The sequence below is a fragment of the Oncorhynchus mykiss genome, chromosome 18 (assembly GCF_057628025.1).
Source record: "Oncorhynchus mykiss isolate SJ-2025 chromosome 18, ASM5762802v1, whole genome shotgun sequence".
Taxonomy (NCBI): domain Eukaryota; kingdom Metazoa; phylum Chordata; class Actinopteri; order Salmoniformes; family Salmonidae; genus Oncorhynchus; species Oncorhynchus mykiss.
Genome location: NC_143039.1, coordinates 55,771,120 through 55,788,395, shown reverse-complemented (window position 1 = coordinate 55,788,395; position 17,276 = coordinate 55,771,120). Strand labels below are relative to the sequence as shown.

Below are 17,276 nucleotides of genomic sequence, written 5' to 3'. Positions count from 1 at the left end.
GTATTTATTTTCAGAGACAGGGACATGTAGTGAATAGGTCATTCTGGCTATCACATGGAAAATGTATTATATATACTGTATATAGTATATTTTCAGTATATGTCTACATGGATGGAAAGAGCAGGAGCCACACATCATTTGTACGGCTAATTATCCATTCTCTCCTCGCCAATTACTAAGAAAATGCCTTGCACCCGAGGGAGGTGTTGAAGGGACATACTGATGTGTTTAAATGTGTGTTGAATCTCATTATATGACTTCCTCATCTACCAGTTATAACATGGAAGATTCAAGTGTTCGTTCTTGGCCATGCTATTCATTAGGTCAATGAGGTTGTTCAGTGAGATAGGCCGTGTTCCAAACATTCATACTAACATACCGCCTAAGTAATGTATTGGGCACACATTCTATCTAAATATGCTTGTATGGACATTGGAATGTAATCATAGCAGTGAACCAGATTGTACCAATACATCTGGCTGGCTAGAGCTAGAAGTTAGTTACACTTTCACATATGTTTATAGTTTCTGTGGCGTGATACCAGCATTGGATTGCCCCTGGGAAGACATGATGCGTAGTTAGTGCCCCTGAATTGCACATTGCAGAATATCACCATGGAAACACCTAAACTATCATAAAACATTTGCTTAATTTTTGGGGTGGGTGTTGATCCAAAACTTTGAGTCAGAAGCTGCTATTGTTTGATTTCTTTGAAGGTGTAGTAATTCACAGATAGGTATGTGGTATGATATGCTGGTGGATATGTTGGATATTATAGTCAGAGTTGGTTTATAATACTGGCTTGATACTGGATTTGTTATGGTTTCAAGATTCAGCCCTCATGGTTACCCTCTCAACTCCCAGTCATAATGAGGTGTTGGGCCCACTTTAAAATGGCCTGTTTACATTCTTTACCCTGTGTCATCTCCACACTACTCACACCAATGGAATTGACAGGAAAAGGAAAAGGAAGAGAGGAGGGGGGGTAGTCTGCACTCTGTCCTTTAAAGGCAGGTAATAATGTGTGTGTTTTAATTGTCTGTCCCCCCCCCCCCCCCCCCCCCCAACCCATAGCAACTGATGTTGTCTGTTGTTCTTGTTTTCTAGAAATCATTATCTCTCTCAGAGGAGTACGACATAATGCTAACATCCTGTCCTGTGATATTATCTAGTAGGTCACAACCCCCCCCCCCCACATTCTGAACACATTCCAAACTGACCATGACATTTCTCAGTAAATGCTGCAATGGAGAATTTCCTGTCTGTCATTTTAGACATTATTTAACTCATGCCTACGCGCTGTTATCTTCCCTCTCAGTATGCAAATAATATTAAGGGGGTTTTATTGGGTGCAGGCAGATTAGTAATTTTGCAGATACTCAAACACTGTACAGTATTGACTGATACAGAGCATTCAAATGCTCATTTATGAGTCAAATATCATTTTATGAGTCAAATATATCAAGTGTCAAAGATAATGACTGTCCACCTACACTACATGGCCAAAAGTATGTGGACACCTCTTCAAACTAGTGGCTTCGGCTATTTCAGCCACACTTGTTGCTGGCAGGTGTATAAAATCGAGCAAACAGCCATGCAATCTCCATAGACAAACGTTGGCCGTAGAATAACCCATACTGAAGAGCTCAGTGACTTTCAACGTGGCACCGTCATAGGATGCCACCTTCCCAACAAGTCAGTTTGTCAAAATTCTGCCCTGCTGGAGCTGCTCCGGTCAACTGTAAGTGCTGTTATTGTAAAGTGGAAACCTCTAAGAGCAACAACGGCTCAGTCGCGAAGTGGTAGGCCACACAAGCTCAGAACGAGAGCACCGAGAGCTGAAGCTTGTAAAAATCATCTGTCCTCGGTTGCAACACTCATCACCAAGTTCCAAACTGCCTCTGGAAGCAACGTCAGCACAACAACTGTTCGTCGAGAGCTTTGTGAAATGGGTTTCCATGGCCGAGCAGCCAAACACAAGCCTAAGATCACTGTGCACAAGGCCAAGCGTCAGCTGGAGTGGTGTCAAACTCGCCGCCATTGGACTCTGGAGCAGTGGAAATGTGTTCTTTGGGCCTCCCGAGTGGCGCAGTGGTCTAAGGCACTGCATTGCAGTCTGGGAAACCCATGGAGCGGCACACAATTGGACCAGCGACGTCTGGGATAGGGGAGGGTTTGGCTGGCAGGGGTGTCCTTGTCCCATCGTGCACTAGTGACTCCTGTGGCGGACCGGGCGCAGTGTATGCTGACACGGTCGCCAGGTGTACGGTGTTTCCTCTGACACATTGGTGCGGATGGTTTCTGGGTTAAGTGGGCATTATGTCAAGAAGTAGTGCGGCTTGGTCGGGTTGTGTTTCGGAGGGCGCATGGCTTTCAACCTTCGCCTTTCCCGAGTCCGTACGGGAGTTGCAGCGATGAGACAAGACTGTAAATACTACCAATTGGATACCATGAAATTGGGGATTCCAATTTGAGGTGGTAAATCACGCTTCCCCATCGGGCAGTCCTACGGACAAATTTGGGTTTGGCAGATGCCAGAGGAACGCTACCTGCCTGAATGCATAGTGCCAACTGTAATGTTTGGTGGATGAGGAATAATCATTTGGTGCTGTTTTTCATGGTTCGGGCTAGGCCCCTTACTTCCAGTGAAGTGTTCCAACTTCCAACTTAACGCTACAGCATACAATGACATTCTAGAGGATTTTGTGCTTCCAACAGTTTGGGGAAGGCTCCTATCCTGTTTCAGCATGATAATGCCCCCGTGCGTGCACAAAGCGAGGTTCATACAGAAATGGTTTGTCGAGATCTGTGTGAAAGAACTTGCCTGGCCTGCACAGAGCCCTGACCTCAACCCCATCAAAGACCTTTGGGATGAACTGGAATGCCAACAGCGAGCCAGGCCTAATTGCCTAACATCAGTGCCCGGCCTCATGAATGCTCTTGTGGCTGAATGGAAGCAAGTCCCTGCAGCAATGTTCCAACTTCTAGTGGTACGCCTTCCCAGAAGAGTGGAGGTTGTTATAGCAGCAAAGGAGGGACCAACTCCATATTAATGCCCATGATTTTGGAATGAGATGTTCGACGAGCAGGTGTTCACTTTTGGCCATGTAGTGTGTGTCTACCCATGTCTGGCAGATTATCCCACTTTGTTTAGTCACTGACTCTTTCTCTGTGTCTGTCTGTCTGTCTGTGACATGTTTTAATGAAGGGAGGTGATGATGATTGTGCCATCATCATGATTTCATAGGTCAGCCAATTAGCACATTCTTTCTGCTCGAAGGAATTCCATGGAATCCAGCGCTCTGCTCTGTTTGTCATCTCGCAGCCCTGCATTCCTCTCTCTCTCGCTGTGTTTCACTCTCTCTGAGTTTCTCTCTCGCTCAGTTTCACTCTCTCTGTGTGTTTATTTCTCGTCATGTCTCTCTCTCTCTCTGTGTCTCTCTCTGTGTGTCTCTGTGTCTCTCTCTTTTCTCTCTCTTTCTCTTTGTCTGTGTGTCTTTCTTTCTCTCTGTCTTTCTGTGTGTGTCTCTCTCTGCGTGTCTCTCTCTTTCTCTGTCTCTCTCTCTCTCTCTGTGTCTACCTCTCTTTCCATATATATATACAGTGCCTTGCGAAAGTATTCGGCCCCCTTGAACTTTGCAACCGTTTGCCACATTTCAGGCTTCAAACATAAAGATATAAAACTGTATTTTTTTGTGAAGAATCAACAACAAGTGGACACAATCGTGAAGTGGAACGACATTTATTGGATATTTCAAACTTTTTTAACAAATCAAAAACTGAAAAATTGGGCGTGCAAAATTATTCAGCCCCCTTAAGTTAATACTTTGTAGCGCCACCTTTTGCTGCGATTACTGCTGTAAGTCGCTTGGGGTATGTCTCTATCAGTTTTGCACATCGAGAGACTGAATTTTTTTCCCCATTCCTCCTTGCAAAACAGCTCGAGCTCAGTGAGGTTGGATGGAGAGCATTTGTGAACAGCAGTTTTCAGTTCTTTCCACAGATTCTCGATTGGATTCAGGTCTGGACTTTGACTTGGCCATTCTAACACCTGGATATGTTTATTTTTGAACCATTCCATTGTAGATTTTGCTTTATGTTTTGGATCATTGTCTTGTTGGAAGACAAATCTCCGTCCCAGTCTCAGGTCTTTTGCAGACTCCATCAGGTTCTTCCAGAATGGTCCTGTATTTGGCTCCATCCATCTTCCCATCAATTTTAACCATCTTCCCTGTCCCTGCTGAAGAAAAGCAGGCCCAAACCATGATGCTGCCACCACCATGTTTGACAGTGGGTATGGTGTGTTCAGGGTGATGAGCTGTGTTGCTTTTACACCAAACATAAAGTTTTGCATTGTTGCCAAAAAGTTCAATTTTGGTTTCATCTGACCAGAGCACCTTCTTCCACATGTTTGGTGTGTCTCCCAGGTGGCTTGTGGCAAACTTTAAACGACACTTTTTATGGATATCTTTAAGAAATGGCTTTCTTCTTGCCACTCTTCCATAAAGGCCAGATTTGTGCAATATACGACTGATTGTTGTCCTATGGACAGAGTCTCCCACCTCAGCTGTAGATCTCTGCAGTTCATCCAGAGTGATCATGGGCCTCTTGGCTGCATCTCTGATCAGTCTTCTCCTAGTATGAGCTGAAAGTTTAGAGGGATGGCCAGGTCTTGGTAGATTTGCAGTGGTCTGATACTCCTTCCATTTCAATATTATTGCTTGCACAGTGCTCCTTGGGATGTTTAAAGCTTGGGAAATATTTTTGTATCCAAATCCGGCTTTAAACTTCTTCACAACAGTATCTCGGACCTGCCTGGTGTGTTCCTTGTTCTTCATGATGCTCTCTGCGCTTTTAACGGACCTCTGAGACTATCACAGTGCAGGTGCATTTATACGGAGACTTGATTACACACAGGTGGATTGTATTTATCATCATTAGTCATTTAGGTCAACATTGGATCATTCAGAGATCCTCACTGAACTTCTGGAGAGAGTTTGCTGCACTGAAAGTAAAGGGGCTGAATAATTTTGCACGCCCAATTTTTCAGTTTTTGATTTGTTAAAAAAGTTTGAAATATCCAATAAATGTTGTTCCACTTCATGATTGTGTCCCACTTGTTGTTGATTCTTCACAAAAAAAATACAGTTTTAAATCTTTATGTTTGAAGCCTGAAATGTGGCAAAAGGTTGCAAAGTTCAAGGGGGCCGAATACTTTCGCAAGGCACTGTATCTATATCTATATATATATATATATATATTAACATGGAAATATCACATTTATTTAAGTATTCAGACCATCTACTCAGTACTCTGTTGAAGCAACTTTGGCAGCGATTACAGCCTTGAGTCTTCTTGGCTACAAGTTTGGCACACCTATATTTGGGGAGTCTTCCATTCTTATCTGAAGATCCTCTCAAGCTCCGTAAGGTTGGATAGGGAGCGTCGCTGGACAGCTATTTTTAGGTCTCTCTTTCAGATCGGGTTCAAGTCCAGGCTTTGGGTGGGCCTCTCAAGGACATTTAGAGACTTGTCCCGAAGCCACTCATGCATTGTCTTGGCTGTGTGCTTAGTTAGGGTTGTTGTCCTGTTGGAAGGTGAACCTTCACCCCAATCTGAGGTCCTGAGCGCTCTGGATCAGGTTTTCATCAAGGATCGCTCTGTACAGTGCTCCGTTCATCTTTCCTTCGATCCTGACTAGTTTCCCAGTCCCTGCCGGTGAAAAACATTCCCACAGTATGATGCTGCCACCACCATGCTTCACTGTAGGGATGGTGCCAGGTTTCCTCCAGACGCTTGACATTCAGGCCAAGGAGTTCAATCTTGGTTTCATCAGACCAGAGAATCTTGTTTCTCATGGTCTGAGAGTCCTTTAGGTACCTTTTGGAAAACTCCAATCGGGCTGTCATGTGCCTTTTACTGAGGAGTAGCTTCCTTCTGGTCACTCTACCATAAAGGCCTGATTGGTGAAGTGCTGCAGAGATGGTTGTCCTTCTCGATGGTCCTCCCATCGTCACACAGGAACTCTGGAGCTCTGTCAGAGTGACGATCGGGTTCGTGGTCACCTCCCTGACCAAGGCCCTTCTCCGCCAATTGCGCAGTCTACGATACTGGTTCCCAATTGGGAATCAACCCTCCCACGTTCAGCTGAAACGGTGGCGCATGGAACGCAAAAATATTCTTAAAAATATTTAACCTCCACACATTAACAAGTCCAATAGCTCAAATGAAAGATAAACACCTTGTTCATCTAGCCAGCAAGTCAGATTTCTAAAATGTTTTACGGCGAAAACATAGCACATATATATGTAAAACCACCACCAGACACAGCTCATTTCAATAGCCAAAACATGCAATCAACAAACGCAGGATTAAAAAATAAATCGCTCACTAACCTTTTGAAAATCTTCATCAGATGACAGTAATATGACATGTTACACAGTACATATTTTTTTTTCTTCAATAATATGCCATTTATATCCATAAATGTCCATTTACAGTGAGTTCACGTTCAGAAATTACTCAAAAATGCCCGCAGGAAATCTATGTAGCGCGGCAAGATAACGTAAATAGACATCATAAACTTTGACTAAATATACATGTTCTACATATAGTTAGAAAGATACACTGCTTCTTTATGCAACCGCTGTGTTAGATTTATTTTTAACGTTACAGAAATCGCACACTATTCCATATGCTGAGACAGCGCTCAGTTCCAAGCTACATTTCCACGTAATGTTGGAGTCAACAGAAACACAGATTTAAGCATAAATATTCCCTTACCTTCGATGGTCTTCGTTCAGAATGTTCTGGAAGGCTTCATACTTACCCAATACATCGTTTGGTTTCAAGTCTTGCGTCTTTGTATTAGCTACTGCTAATAACATCAGCTGAAATGCACCCAAAACGTCCTCTGGTCCGGAAAAGTTGCGCATCAAAACTTCAAAATTACATATTATATGTCGACTAAACAGGTCAAACTAAGTGCAGAAGCAAGCTTTATGATGTTTTAGACACGCAAAACAAACTTCAATTCAATCGGCCATCGTCTGCTCTTCTCTTGAGTGCTGGAACAAAGGAATGGCTGGGACCAATTCGCGCCCATACGCACAGCCTATTCTCTCGTGGCACGCACTAATTTCACTCCCATAGGGTCATTTCTCGCGGGATTTGAACGATTCAAAGCTCTAATGAAAGAGGACATCTAGCGGAAGAGATAGAAAGTGTCCCCAGAATCATAACTGGTTGGGAAGGGTGGGGGCCATGACGTCAAAGTTGCTCCAACTTTCATGGCCACAAAAAATAGTTTGGAAGAATGCCTGCCCTGTGAGTTCTGCTATACTTACAGACATAATTCCAACGGTTTTAGAATCTTTAGAGTGTTTTCTATCCAATAATAATTTTTATTTGCATATATTAGCAATTTTTGACAGATTTTTTTTCCAGTTTACTAGGGGTACCCAATCTCTCCAAAGGGGGCGTATGTCTGCCATATCCTTAACAGGTTTTAAAAAATCATTTTAGAATAAGGCTGTAACGTAACAAAATGTGGGAAAATGGAAGGAGTCTGAATACTTTCAGATTGCACTGTATATCTGTGTGTCTCTCTCTCTATCTCTCTGTCTTTGTCTCTGTCTCTCTCTATCTCTCTGTCTTTGTCTCTGTCTCTCTCTATCTCTCTGTCTTTGTCTCTGTCTCTCTCTATCTCTCTGTCTTTGTCTCTGTCTCTCTCTATCTCTCTGTCTTTGTCTCTGTCTCACTCTATCTTTGTCTCTCTCTATATCTCTCTCTATCTTTGTCTCTCTATATCTCTCTCTATCTTTGTCTCTCTCTATATCTCTCTCTATCTCTCTCTCTCTCTCTCTCTCTCTCTCTCTCTCTCTCTCTTAACTATGTAATAATAATAATAATAATAATAATAATAATAATTAACTATGTAATAAAGCAAACACAAATACGAGTGTATCGGTCCGCACCTGTACAGGCCGTTGGTCTATACACTCTAAATAGTCTATAAATGAAGATAAAATAGTGCACAGACAAATTGGACTGTTCTCTCCACTAGGGCCCGGTCAGCCAGCTGGTGCGTGTGCTGTGTGTGAAAAAAGTCCAAGTATAAATGGGAAAATAAATTAACAGATAAATATATAGGTTTTCTTTACTTTGGTGTTTCTGCTCCACTGTTTACTCTTTTCTTATCGCAACAGGTCAAAAATGTTGCTGCGATGATTGCACCCTACGGTATTTCACCGAACAGATAAGGAAACTTGTCAATATTTGATTTGTTTCAAAATCTTTTTGGGTCCCTGTAATCTGAGGGAAATATGTGTCTCTATGGTCATACATTTGGAAGGAGGTTAGGAAGTGCAGCTCAGTTTCAACTTTATTTTGTGGGCAGTGGGCACATAGCCTGTCTTCTCTTGAAAGCCAGGTCTGCCTACAGCGGCCTTTCTCAATAGCAAGGCTGTGCTTACTGAGTGTAAGGTCCTGGGTGTCGTGAGGGTGAAATCAGGCGCAGGGAAGCAGAGTTCAATAAAGTGCTTCTTTAATGCACACACGGAGAACTACGGCCCCCCCCAATTACGGGTGCTCAAACCAAATGCCCCAGACACAGGGAAACGAAAACAGTCTAGCACTAAATACACGAACATGTACATCTAATGCAAACACCAGGGTTACAATAATCAATCCCGCACAAAGAACCAGGCGGGCCAGCTGACTAATAAAGCCTCACTAATTATAACCAACTCAAAACAGGTGTACTCAATAAACACATAAGGTGGGGGAGAAAATAATCAGTGGCAGCTAGTAGGCCGGGGACGACGAGCGCCGAGCGCCACCCGAACGGGAAGGGGAGCCACCTTCGGTCGGAGTCGTGATACTGAGTCTGTATATTGTAAATTCTTCCCTCAGTTTTCTATGTTAATGTTAAATGATAGTCGGCCACCGTGTACTTTCTGTTTAGGGCCAAATAGCATGTCAGTTTACATGTTTTCCCAATAGGTAATATCATTTTATTTTTGTTTGATTCTAATTTGATTGGGCCAGATTGTCTGAGTGCTGTTCTGAGGCATTGTCGGGTTGGTAGTTGTTTGTGAATTTAGCGTCAGGACTAGCTGGATGAGGGGACTTTTCTCTATGTTCATCTCATGACATAAAAATAAAGATACCTTTATAGAAAATGACTCAAGTAAAAGTGAAAGTCACCCAGTAAAATACTACTTGAGTAAAAGTCTAAAAGTATTTGGTTTGAAATATACTTAAGTATTAAAAGTAAATGGAATTACTAAAATGTACTTAAGTATCAAAAGTAAAAGTATAAACCATTTCAAATTCCTTATTTTAAGCAAACCAGACGGCACAATTTTCTTTCTTTTTTTTATTGACGGATCGTCAGGGGCACACTCCAACACTCAGACATCATTTACAAACTAAGCATTTGTGTTTAGTGAGTCCACCAGATCAGAGGCAGTCGAGATGATCAGGGATGTTCTCTTGATAAGTGTGTGAATCTGACCATTTTCCTGTCAAAATGTAACAAGTTATTTTGCGTGTCAGGGAAAATGTATGGAGTAAAAAGTACATTATTCTCTTTTGGAATGTAGTGAAGTAAAAGTTGACAAAAATACTTTGTCTACTTGAAGTTTACTGTCATGTTTACTGTCATGGACCATGACTGACAGAACTCATGTAGGATATTTAGATTCTGTTGTAGACTCTTTTTTTGTGGGTGACAACAGAACTAGATCGTCTGCATACAGCAGGAATTGAGTTTCCGTGACATGCAGGGCGAGACCAGGTGTTGTGGACTTTTCTAATAGTCTAATATTCATTTATATACATGTATATGTTAAATAGAGTGGGGCTTAAGCTACAACCCTGTCTAACTTCCCGACCATGAGTAAAGTAGTTTGTTTGTTTGCTTCCCATTTTTATTGCACATTTACTGTTTGTATACATAGATTTGATATAAGCAAACACCACTTTCTGTACAGAAGACCCTCCTTGCCAAAACGGAATCAAAAGCTTTTTCAAAATCAACAAAGCAGGAGTATATTTAGGTTTTAATCTGGTTCACATGGGGGTCAATAAGGGAGTTCAGGGTGTAAATATGATCAGACGTGCGGTAATTTGGCTTTTGGTCAGGACATTATGTTCAATAAGGAAGTCTAGAATTTATAATACTACAAAGTACCTTCCCCAGGCTACTGTTCACACAGATGCCTCTGTCATTTTTAGGGTCAAATGTATCTCCACTCTTAAACACTTCAGGGGATTCATGGTCATGCTACGGCAATCACATACAGTACATATCTGGCAGTAATATTTGCAGTTTCTCCGTCACCCAGAATAATTCCCAGCTTTATGTTATTAGAACATTAGAACATGTACAGAAGTTAGGTATTGATTGAGATATTTTTTTGAAAATAAAACATTTCCTTAATACTTATCTCTCCCCCCTCTCTCTCTCTCTCTCTCTCTCTCTCTCTCTCCTTCTCTCTCTCTGAAGTGGAAATGGATAAGGGCTAGAGGGGTGTGGGGGGGGTCGGGGTCTATCTCCAGACTGGTTCCACTTCGCCAGCATGCGCAATGTTGGACAAATATTTGCTTTGGACAACTTTTTCGCCCCCAAATGGAACAAATCATTTCTAAAATGCCATTGTTTTGTGGACCGTGACATCACGTTGGCATTTCCTCCAAGGCCCCCCTCCCCCTAAAAAGACTGCGTGTTCCTACAAAGTGTTTTCCCCCTTTAATTGAAGAAGGTTGTTTTCTGAGAAGAGGTTGTTCCCAGTGTGCCCTTAGCTTGCCTTTGATGGTATATCGATATCATGTCCGGGTAAACGGTAACCTACCTCACCCATGACTTTTCCCTCATTGAACATTTGGGGGATTTAAAGTAAAAACACTGGCATATAAAGCACAGTGATTACTGTGCCTTAACTGCTGTTGACATTCTGTAGGGAATAGTTTCAATATATATATATATATATATATATATATATATATATAGAGAGAGAGAGAAGTTTCAACATTTGGCTGTGAGTGTACTAGAAAGATAGAAGGTGTCAGTATCCAAATGCAACTTATTTCTCACTGACCACAGGTGAATTGGAAGCATTGCAGCCAGTGCTATTTGGTGTAATCAATAACACTTTGTAAAATCTTTATATTTTAGCTGTAGACTGTGGTATTGGAGTATGGCATCACATAGCCTACCCTTCTGAACCTCACAGCACAATGTTGTCCTTTGTGCATGAATGAACGTACCCATATTCCACTCTAATCAACAGTATTCATTGCAGTAATCCTTTAAATGATGTATTTGCATGCATTATCCGGTGGTAATCCTTTATCTGATGCACATAGTGCTTTTCACTTCCACTGCCTGATCATCTGCTGCTGGAGTTTACCACTGAATCGCATAGTCTTCCTTCACCACCGATAGGAGTAGGAATACCCAGGAGGATTTGCATGTCTTTACTAGTATTTTATCTAGATTGACACTCCACTCTGTAGGAGGGCAGTTCTGTCCCTCAGGCCGATCAAGATTTACAGCTTTCCTGTCAGAGTGGAAGGACTGTGTGATTGCACATGCAAACCGGCAGAAGGGTGTGTGTACGTCTGTGTGTGGGTACGTGTGTGTGTGTGTGCATGTGTGTGTGGTGTGTGTGACTGTGTGTCTGTGTTAATGTGTGTGTGTCCTGGGGGTCATTCGGCGTGTTCTACAGTATCTCTGTATCAGGGGTCATGTCACACGTGTGTCAAAGTGACGATACTGAGATAGCGTGGGTGACAGTGGGGTCGTCCCGGATGAACATCACCAGCCCTGAGGCCCTGTAGTGGCGGCATGCAAAACAACCTCATGAAAATAAGGTTCCACCATCATCAGACACTATCTTTACAGCCTTTCCTTTTACTGATGACACCAGGTCTTCCCTCCGCCTACAGGTTTCCCTCTCCTGCCTGCCTTACGTCTCGGGAAACACCAAAGCATTCCCAGATTCCAAGCCTCTTCACTGGTGATTTCCTGTTTCTGTCTGTGACAATGACCTGCATACACCATAAGGGTCACAACAACTACCCAATAGCAGTTTGTTCCTCTCCCCTCTCTTTTCCTGTTGATCTGGAATGTGTAGAGAGTGAGAGGGAGGCAGGCAGCTGCTGAACGGTGAGCATTGTGTAAGAACATGGATAGTAGGTGTGGCTAGGTAGGTGACATCACAGAATAGGGGTATAAGTCATGGCGCTGGAGAACACTACAGCACCAAGCACCTGTTGCCTCTCTCTCTCTCGCTCTCTCTAGCTGCATCACTCGGGACTGTAAAGCTGTAGCTACTATTACTGTGTGTGTACTCTACTGTCCTGTGGACTCTTGGATATTATTGCAGACTACGTCTTCAGAGATACTCTACCAGAGAATAACTATGGCTCTATCACTGAACTCTCTCACCATCATAACACTCTGTGTGCTCCTGCAGGAGGGTAAGTTCTCATCCTTTGCACTGACTTTTCATTCAACAGATACTTTGTTTAGAACGTATTCTAAGGTGTATGGGTGATACATGACAATGCGGATTTGTATTCTTTAGTCGTAAAGATGACTGACAGTGAGTGTGTATGAGTTTCATTATGCAAGTGCTCCATTTTATTTTCATGAGGTTGTTAAACTGAATATGAGGGGTCATAGTTCAGTTGAGATGTAGAATTGGAGCTCAGGGTTGGTTGAGGTGGTGGGGATCGATCCATGATAACATGATAAAACTTACAATGATGAAAGATGGAGAAACACCTTAAAAAATAAGACATCTTTCACCATGTCAGCTCGAGTATTCGAACCAGGGACCATTCAGCTACTGGCTCCGCGCTCTAACCTTTAGGACACCTGCTGCCCTGATGCTAAAACTCCTGCTGCAGCATGCATGTTTGGTTTTCTCATTACTTAGTTTCACTCTCTGAATGGTAGATCAGTTAATCACAGCTCTGGCAGGTTTACTAATGGGTGGGTGGCTAATGACCATGTTGTGAAGTTACTGCATGACACATGCTGCCTGATACCAGACTCTTTGACCTACTCCCACTGTTCGCCCTACAGAGATATAATACAATGAGAGATCCTGCTAGGTCATACATGCAATCACACTCTCTCTGATAAGATGCAGATTATATAGGCACGGTTCAACTCCTATCACTGCATTTGACTTTAAATAACCGCAGTTGGCAACAAACACAGTCTTTGTTTGACTTGGATAACATTTCATAACAGAGTTATGAATCAAAGTTCAAATGTGTTGAACAAGACCTGATGCATAGGAGAATGGGATGGCAGGTAGCCCACAAGTACTTCTCTGTATCAGTGAAAAGGACTTTTGATTAGGATGTGTTGATGTATATTTGCTCGTTGCTGATTGTCAAATTGCACAGTCATCCAGTGATTTTGCTGAGTTATAACCAGGCTCTTAACCAATGATCCTTTCTGTCTCTATAGGTTTTGGGCTCCCTGTATCCAGCCAGCCTGAGCTCCCTGCCCAGTCCCCGTCCCAGAACAGCCCACACCACACCAGGGTTAAACGATGCTCCTGCAGTAACTGGCTGGACAACGAATGCATCTACTTCTGTCACCTGGACATCATTTGGGTCAACACTCCCAATAAGGTCATCCCCTACGGTCTTGGCAGCCCCCTGTCCCGACGTCGCCGCTCCACCGGGCGATGTGAATGTGCCCACCCAGCCGACAGGACCTGCTCCGGATTCTGCCACAACAGGTGAGCTCACCTTCAAGAGACGAGGAACTTCTACCCTCCTTGCCTCCCTCATCCAACCCTACCCTTTCCCCTCCTTGCCTCCTTGCTAGATACCAGATTGTATCAAGCCAGTGACTATCTGTGGCAGTCAGTCGTCTGTGACCAGCCTGTATCAGGTTGTATCAGGGCTGCTTGTCGAGGAGATGCAGGGAGGAGGCGTATTGTTTTTATGGCTTAGATGTGTAACTAGTGATGGGGGAGGAGAGAGGAGGGGGAGGGAGGATGGATGGATGGGGGAATAGCCTGCATGTTCTGGAGGCTTAGAGCCCCCTTACAGACAGATCCATTAGTCATGACACTATTCTTGGAATGTTTTACCAGCGGGAATGTCTGCTGTATTAATACAGTTATTGCTGTTATGACATACCAAGGTTGAGGATTAGTCTGTGTGTCTCAACAAGGTTTTATCCTGCTCTGTGAAAAGTCACTGAGAACAGGCTGTAGGGCATGCAGTACAGACATTACTGGGTTGAAATCCCTAGTCAACCGTCTCTCACTGCTAGCATTGTATAATCATGTAGTAATGTAGAATCCAGCCTCATGGCCCTTTAGGAGTAGTCGAGATAATGTGTTCTTGGTTTGCTCCCATTTTGACATGGTTGTTCTTTCGGTTTGCAGCTCAGAGAACCCCAGATTCGTAGTGGTAAGCCCCTCAGACCAGACCCTGGAACAGGCTGTTAGCAGTCCAGACACAACCAGCAGCGACCTACTGACCTCTCTCAGGTAAGAGAAAAACAAGATATCATTAAGGACCAGACATTTTCCCAGGCCTAGATTAATCTTATTCCTGTATCCATTCATCTTATTCCTGTCCCAATTGAGGATGTTAACCTGATGTTTCTCTCTTTGTTCTTTACAGAAACACGGTCCGATCCAACATGGCTGCCATAGAGCAGGCTGCTCCCTCTAGGAAGAAGAATGCGTCCAGAGCCAACAGACTGAACATCGGGTAGATGAGGAGGAGGGAGGAAGAGGAGCTGAAAGAGGAGCTTTAAGAGCTCCAGAGCATCCGAACAAAGACCCCCTGGAGGAAACTTAGGGAGTCCTCCCCGGGGAAGACATAGAAGAGAGGTCCTAAGAGAGACCCTGAGAAGAGGGCAAATATGGAACACTGGCTGCCCACTGTTGTATAACACCTAGTAGACTGGATATGGACATTATCTGGATATGAGTCTTGGACTAATCTGGCAAAGAGTCCGATTCGGAAGACTAGGGAGGATCAAGTGTGTCCTCTGTGAACTGTGACAGTCTGGACTAGGATGGTTGCTGACTGTGTGCTGGTCATGGGTTGTCATCATGTCCCAAACATAAATACACTTTCTGTGTCTGAGCACCTGAAATGGGTGGATGCAAGACAAGGCATTCTGGAGTGATGTTAGTCTATGTTTACTTTACAGGCTTACTTCATTAGTGCCTTGAAAATATTGACCACTATTCTCATTTGGATTTGGATCCTTCACCTGTCACACGACATCTACTATATCATAGAATAAAAGATAAAAAAGGATTGTTCCTCTGTATCAGAGATGTATTGCCAGTTTATAGTGATTGCCATGCATGCATTTAAACTACTTGAAATACTTTTGGCACATGAAGGACATTACTTTAAGGGACAGGGAATTACTACACACACACACCTTCCGGTAGCAGCAGATAAAAGCAGGTCTATTGTGATGGCGGAAGTATTTATTGCGCAGCCACTGTTAAATGTTTTGATTGTAGACAGAGCCAAGGCAGCAGACTTCAATGGGTCTGCTCCTTGCCAAATATGCAGTGACTGTTTTTCTGCTTTCAACAAATATCCATTAATGTCCATGTTATTACACATTGGGAAATTAGGACACTGCACTTCTGTTCTAATGCCTTCAAGGGAATGTGTTTTTATGTCCAGTAGACTTTAGATGGGTTAGGCTGACCACAAGGCATTGACTGGAAACGCTACCGTCTTCCACTGATGTTCAAGTCCAATGTCACAATGCTGTGTATTTATGATATGATTATTTATTTATTTGTTTGTGTTTTGTTGAGGAATTTGTGTATCAAAATGCTGGCCTGCGCTTTTGTTTGGCGTACTGTTGCTATCCCTAGAAGGACAATTCACCCACAATAGTCTATTTAGTAGTCAAATACGCTCTGGGAGGTTGAAAGAAATGTTTACTTACGAATTGTTCTATTCCAAGCTATTCATATGATCTATTATCAGCAATTATTTATTTAACTTATTTTTTGGCATATACTTATATATTTGTGTTGTGTGAGCTTATCACTTTTAATGTGTGATGAAATAAATACTAAAATGAATGCTCTTGCTTTGTTTGATTATTTACTAACAATGATAATTGATTCTTGTTTAGTACAGTAACAAATAACTGAGTGAAAGCTAAATTCAAAGCTTTCTTCACACAAATCTCAGATTTCTACATTTTTTAAAGGTCATGAACAGTCAACGTCATATTTTTCATGAACGTGGAGGATATTTGGATGAAACCAGATCAAAGTACGATGACCAAAGAATGAAAAATGACTGTTGCTTGATCATAAAGTTTGATCCTAAAGTTACTGGTCGCCTCCCCCATGTCAAAGACTTGGATTCAGGAGGTGGGATTATCAAGGGGATAGGGTGACATCACCCTAACTCGCATTTTAAAACACCAATGGTAACGTTATATTTTTGTACCTAACTTAAATAAGTACTGCCTTGTAACAAATATCGGAGAAGGCATGTTTGCAGAGGGACGTGGTTTATAAAGCTAGATAGCTACTCTACTGGTGCCAAAATCTGACTGTAGGGTGTCAGCAAATGTAATTAAAAGTTTACACTACTCATCTATAGCAGTGGTCAAGCTGTCAGGCATTCCCTTGGCAGCAAGAGCCTCTCGGTGGATGCTGCAGTGTACCCAAGTGGCATCGGGAGCAACTGCTTGCACCCGCGTTACCACTCCACTATGTCTCCCTGTCATGGCTTTTGCGCCATCAGTACAGATACCAACACATCTTGACCACCAAAGTCCATTTGATGTCACAAAGCTGCCCAGTACTTTAAAAATATCCTCTCCTGGTTTCCAGAAGAGGATGTCTTACTTATTTGACTCCCCATAAATGTAACGGATATATACCAGGAGCTGTGCCAGGCCCCCCATGTCTGTTGACTCATCCAGCTGTAACACATACAATTCACTGGCTTGTATGTGAAGTAGTAATTGTTGCAAAACATCTCCTGCCGTGTCACTGATGCATCGTGAAAGAGTGTTTGATGAAGACATTGTCTGTATAGTTTTTGTTGGCCTTTTCCCCAAGCATTGTCCCAGCCATATCCGCGGCAGCAGGAAGAGTTAAGTAATCCAGAATAGTATATGTCTTGCCTGTCCTAGCCCCTCAGTAGCTCACCACATAAGTCACTTCTAGCCCCTCCTTATTAATGGTATCTGTTGCTTTTTATTCTCGCTAAAAAACTCCTGTGGCTTATTTTTC

At 42.9% G+C, this 17,276-nt stretch overlaps 2 protein-coding genes across 2 annotated transcripts in view; one reads left to right on the top strand and one right to left on the bottom strand.

Annotated features, from left to right (window-relative positions):
• The window catches only part of LOC110496404 (cAMP-dependent protein kinase inhibitor beta), a 120,207-nt gene extending 113,126 nt beyond the window's left edge, over positions 1–7,081 (bottom strand). Inside the window, exon 1 of the mRNA XM_090208826.1 lies at positions 6,830–7,081. Coding sequence (XP_090064952.1) covers positions 6,830–6,935 — 106 coding nt within the window. The 5' untranslated portion in view covers positions 6,936–7,081. The remainder of the gene's footprint in view (positions 1–6,829) is intronic.
• A 5,160-nt stretch (positions 7,082–12,241) lies between these two features.
• Positions 12,242–16,106, top strand: LOC110496401 (uncharacterized). Its single transcript, XM_021572278.3, has 4 exons — positions 12,242–12,486; positions 13,490–13,766; positions 14,424–14,528; positions 14,665–16,106. Exons 1-4 carry the CDS (start codon positions 12,429–12,431, stop codon positions 14,756–14,758), a joined length of 534 nt encoding a protein of 177 aa, XP_021427953.2. The 5' UTR covers positions 12,242–12,428; the 3' UTR covers positions 14,759–16,106.
• Positions 16,107–17,276: the final 1,170 nt, after the last annotated feature.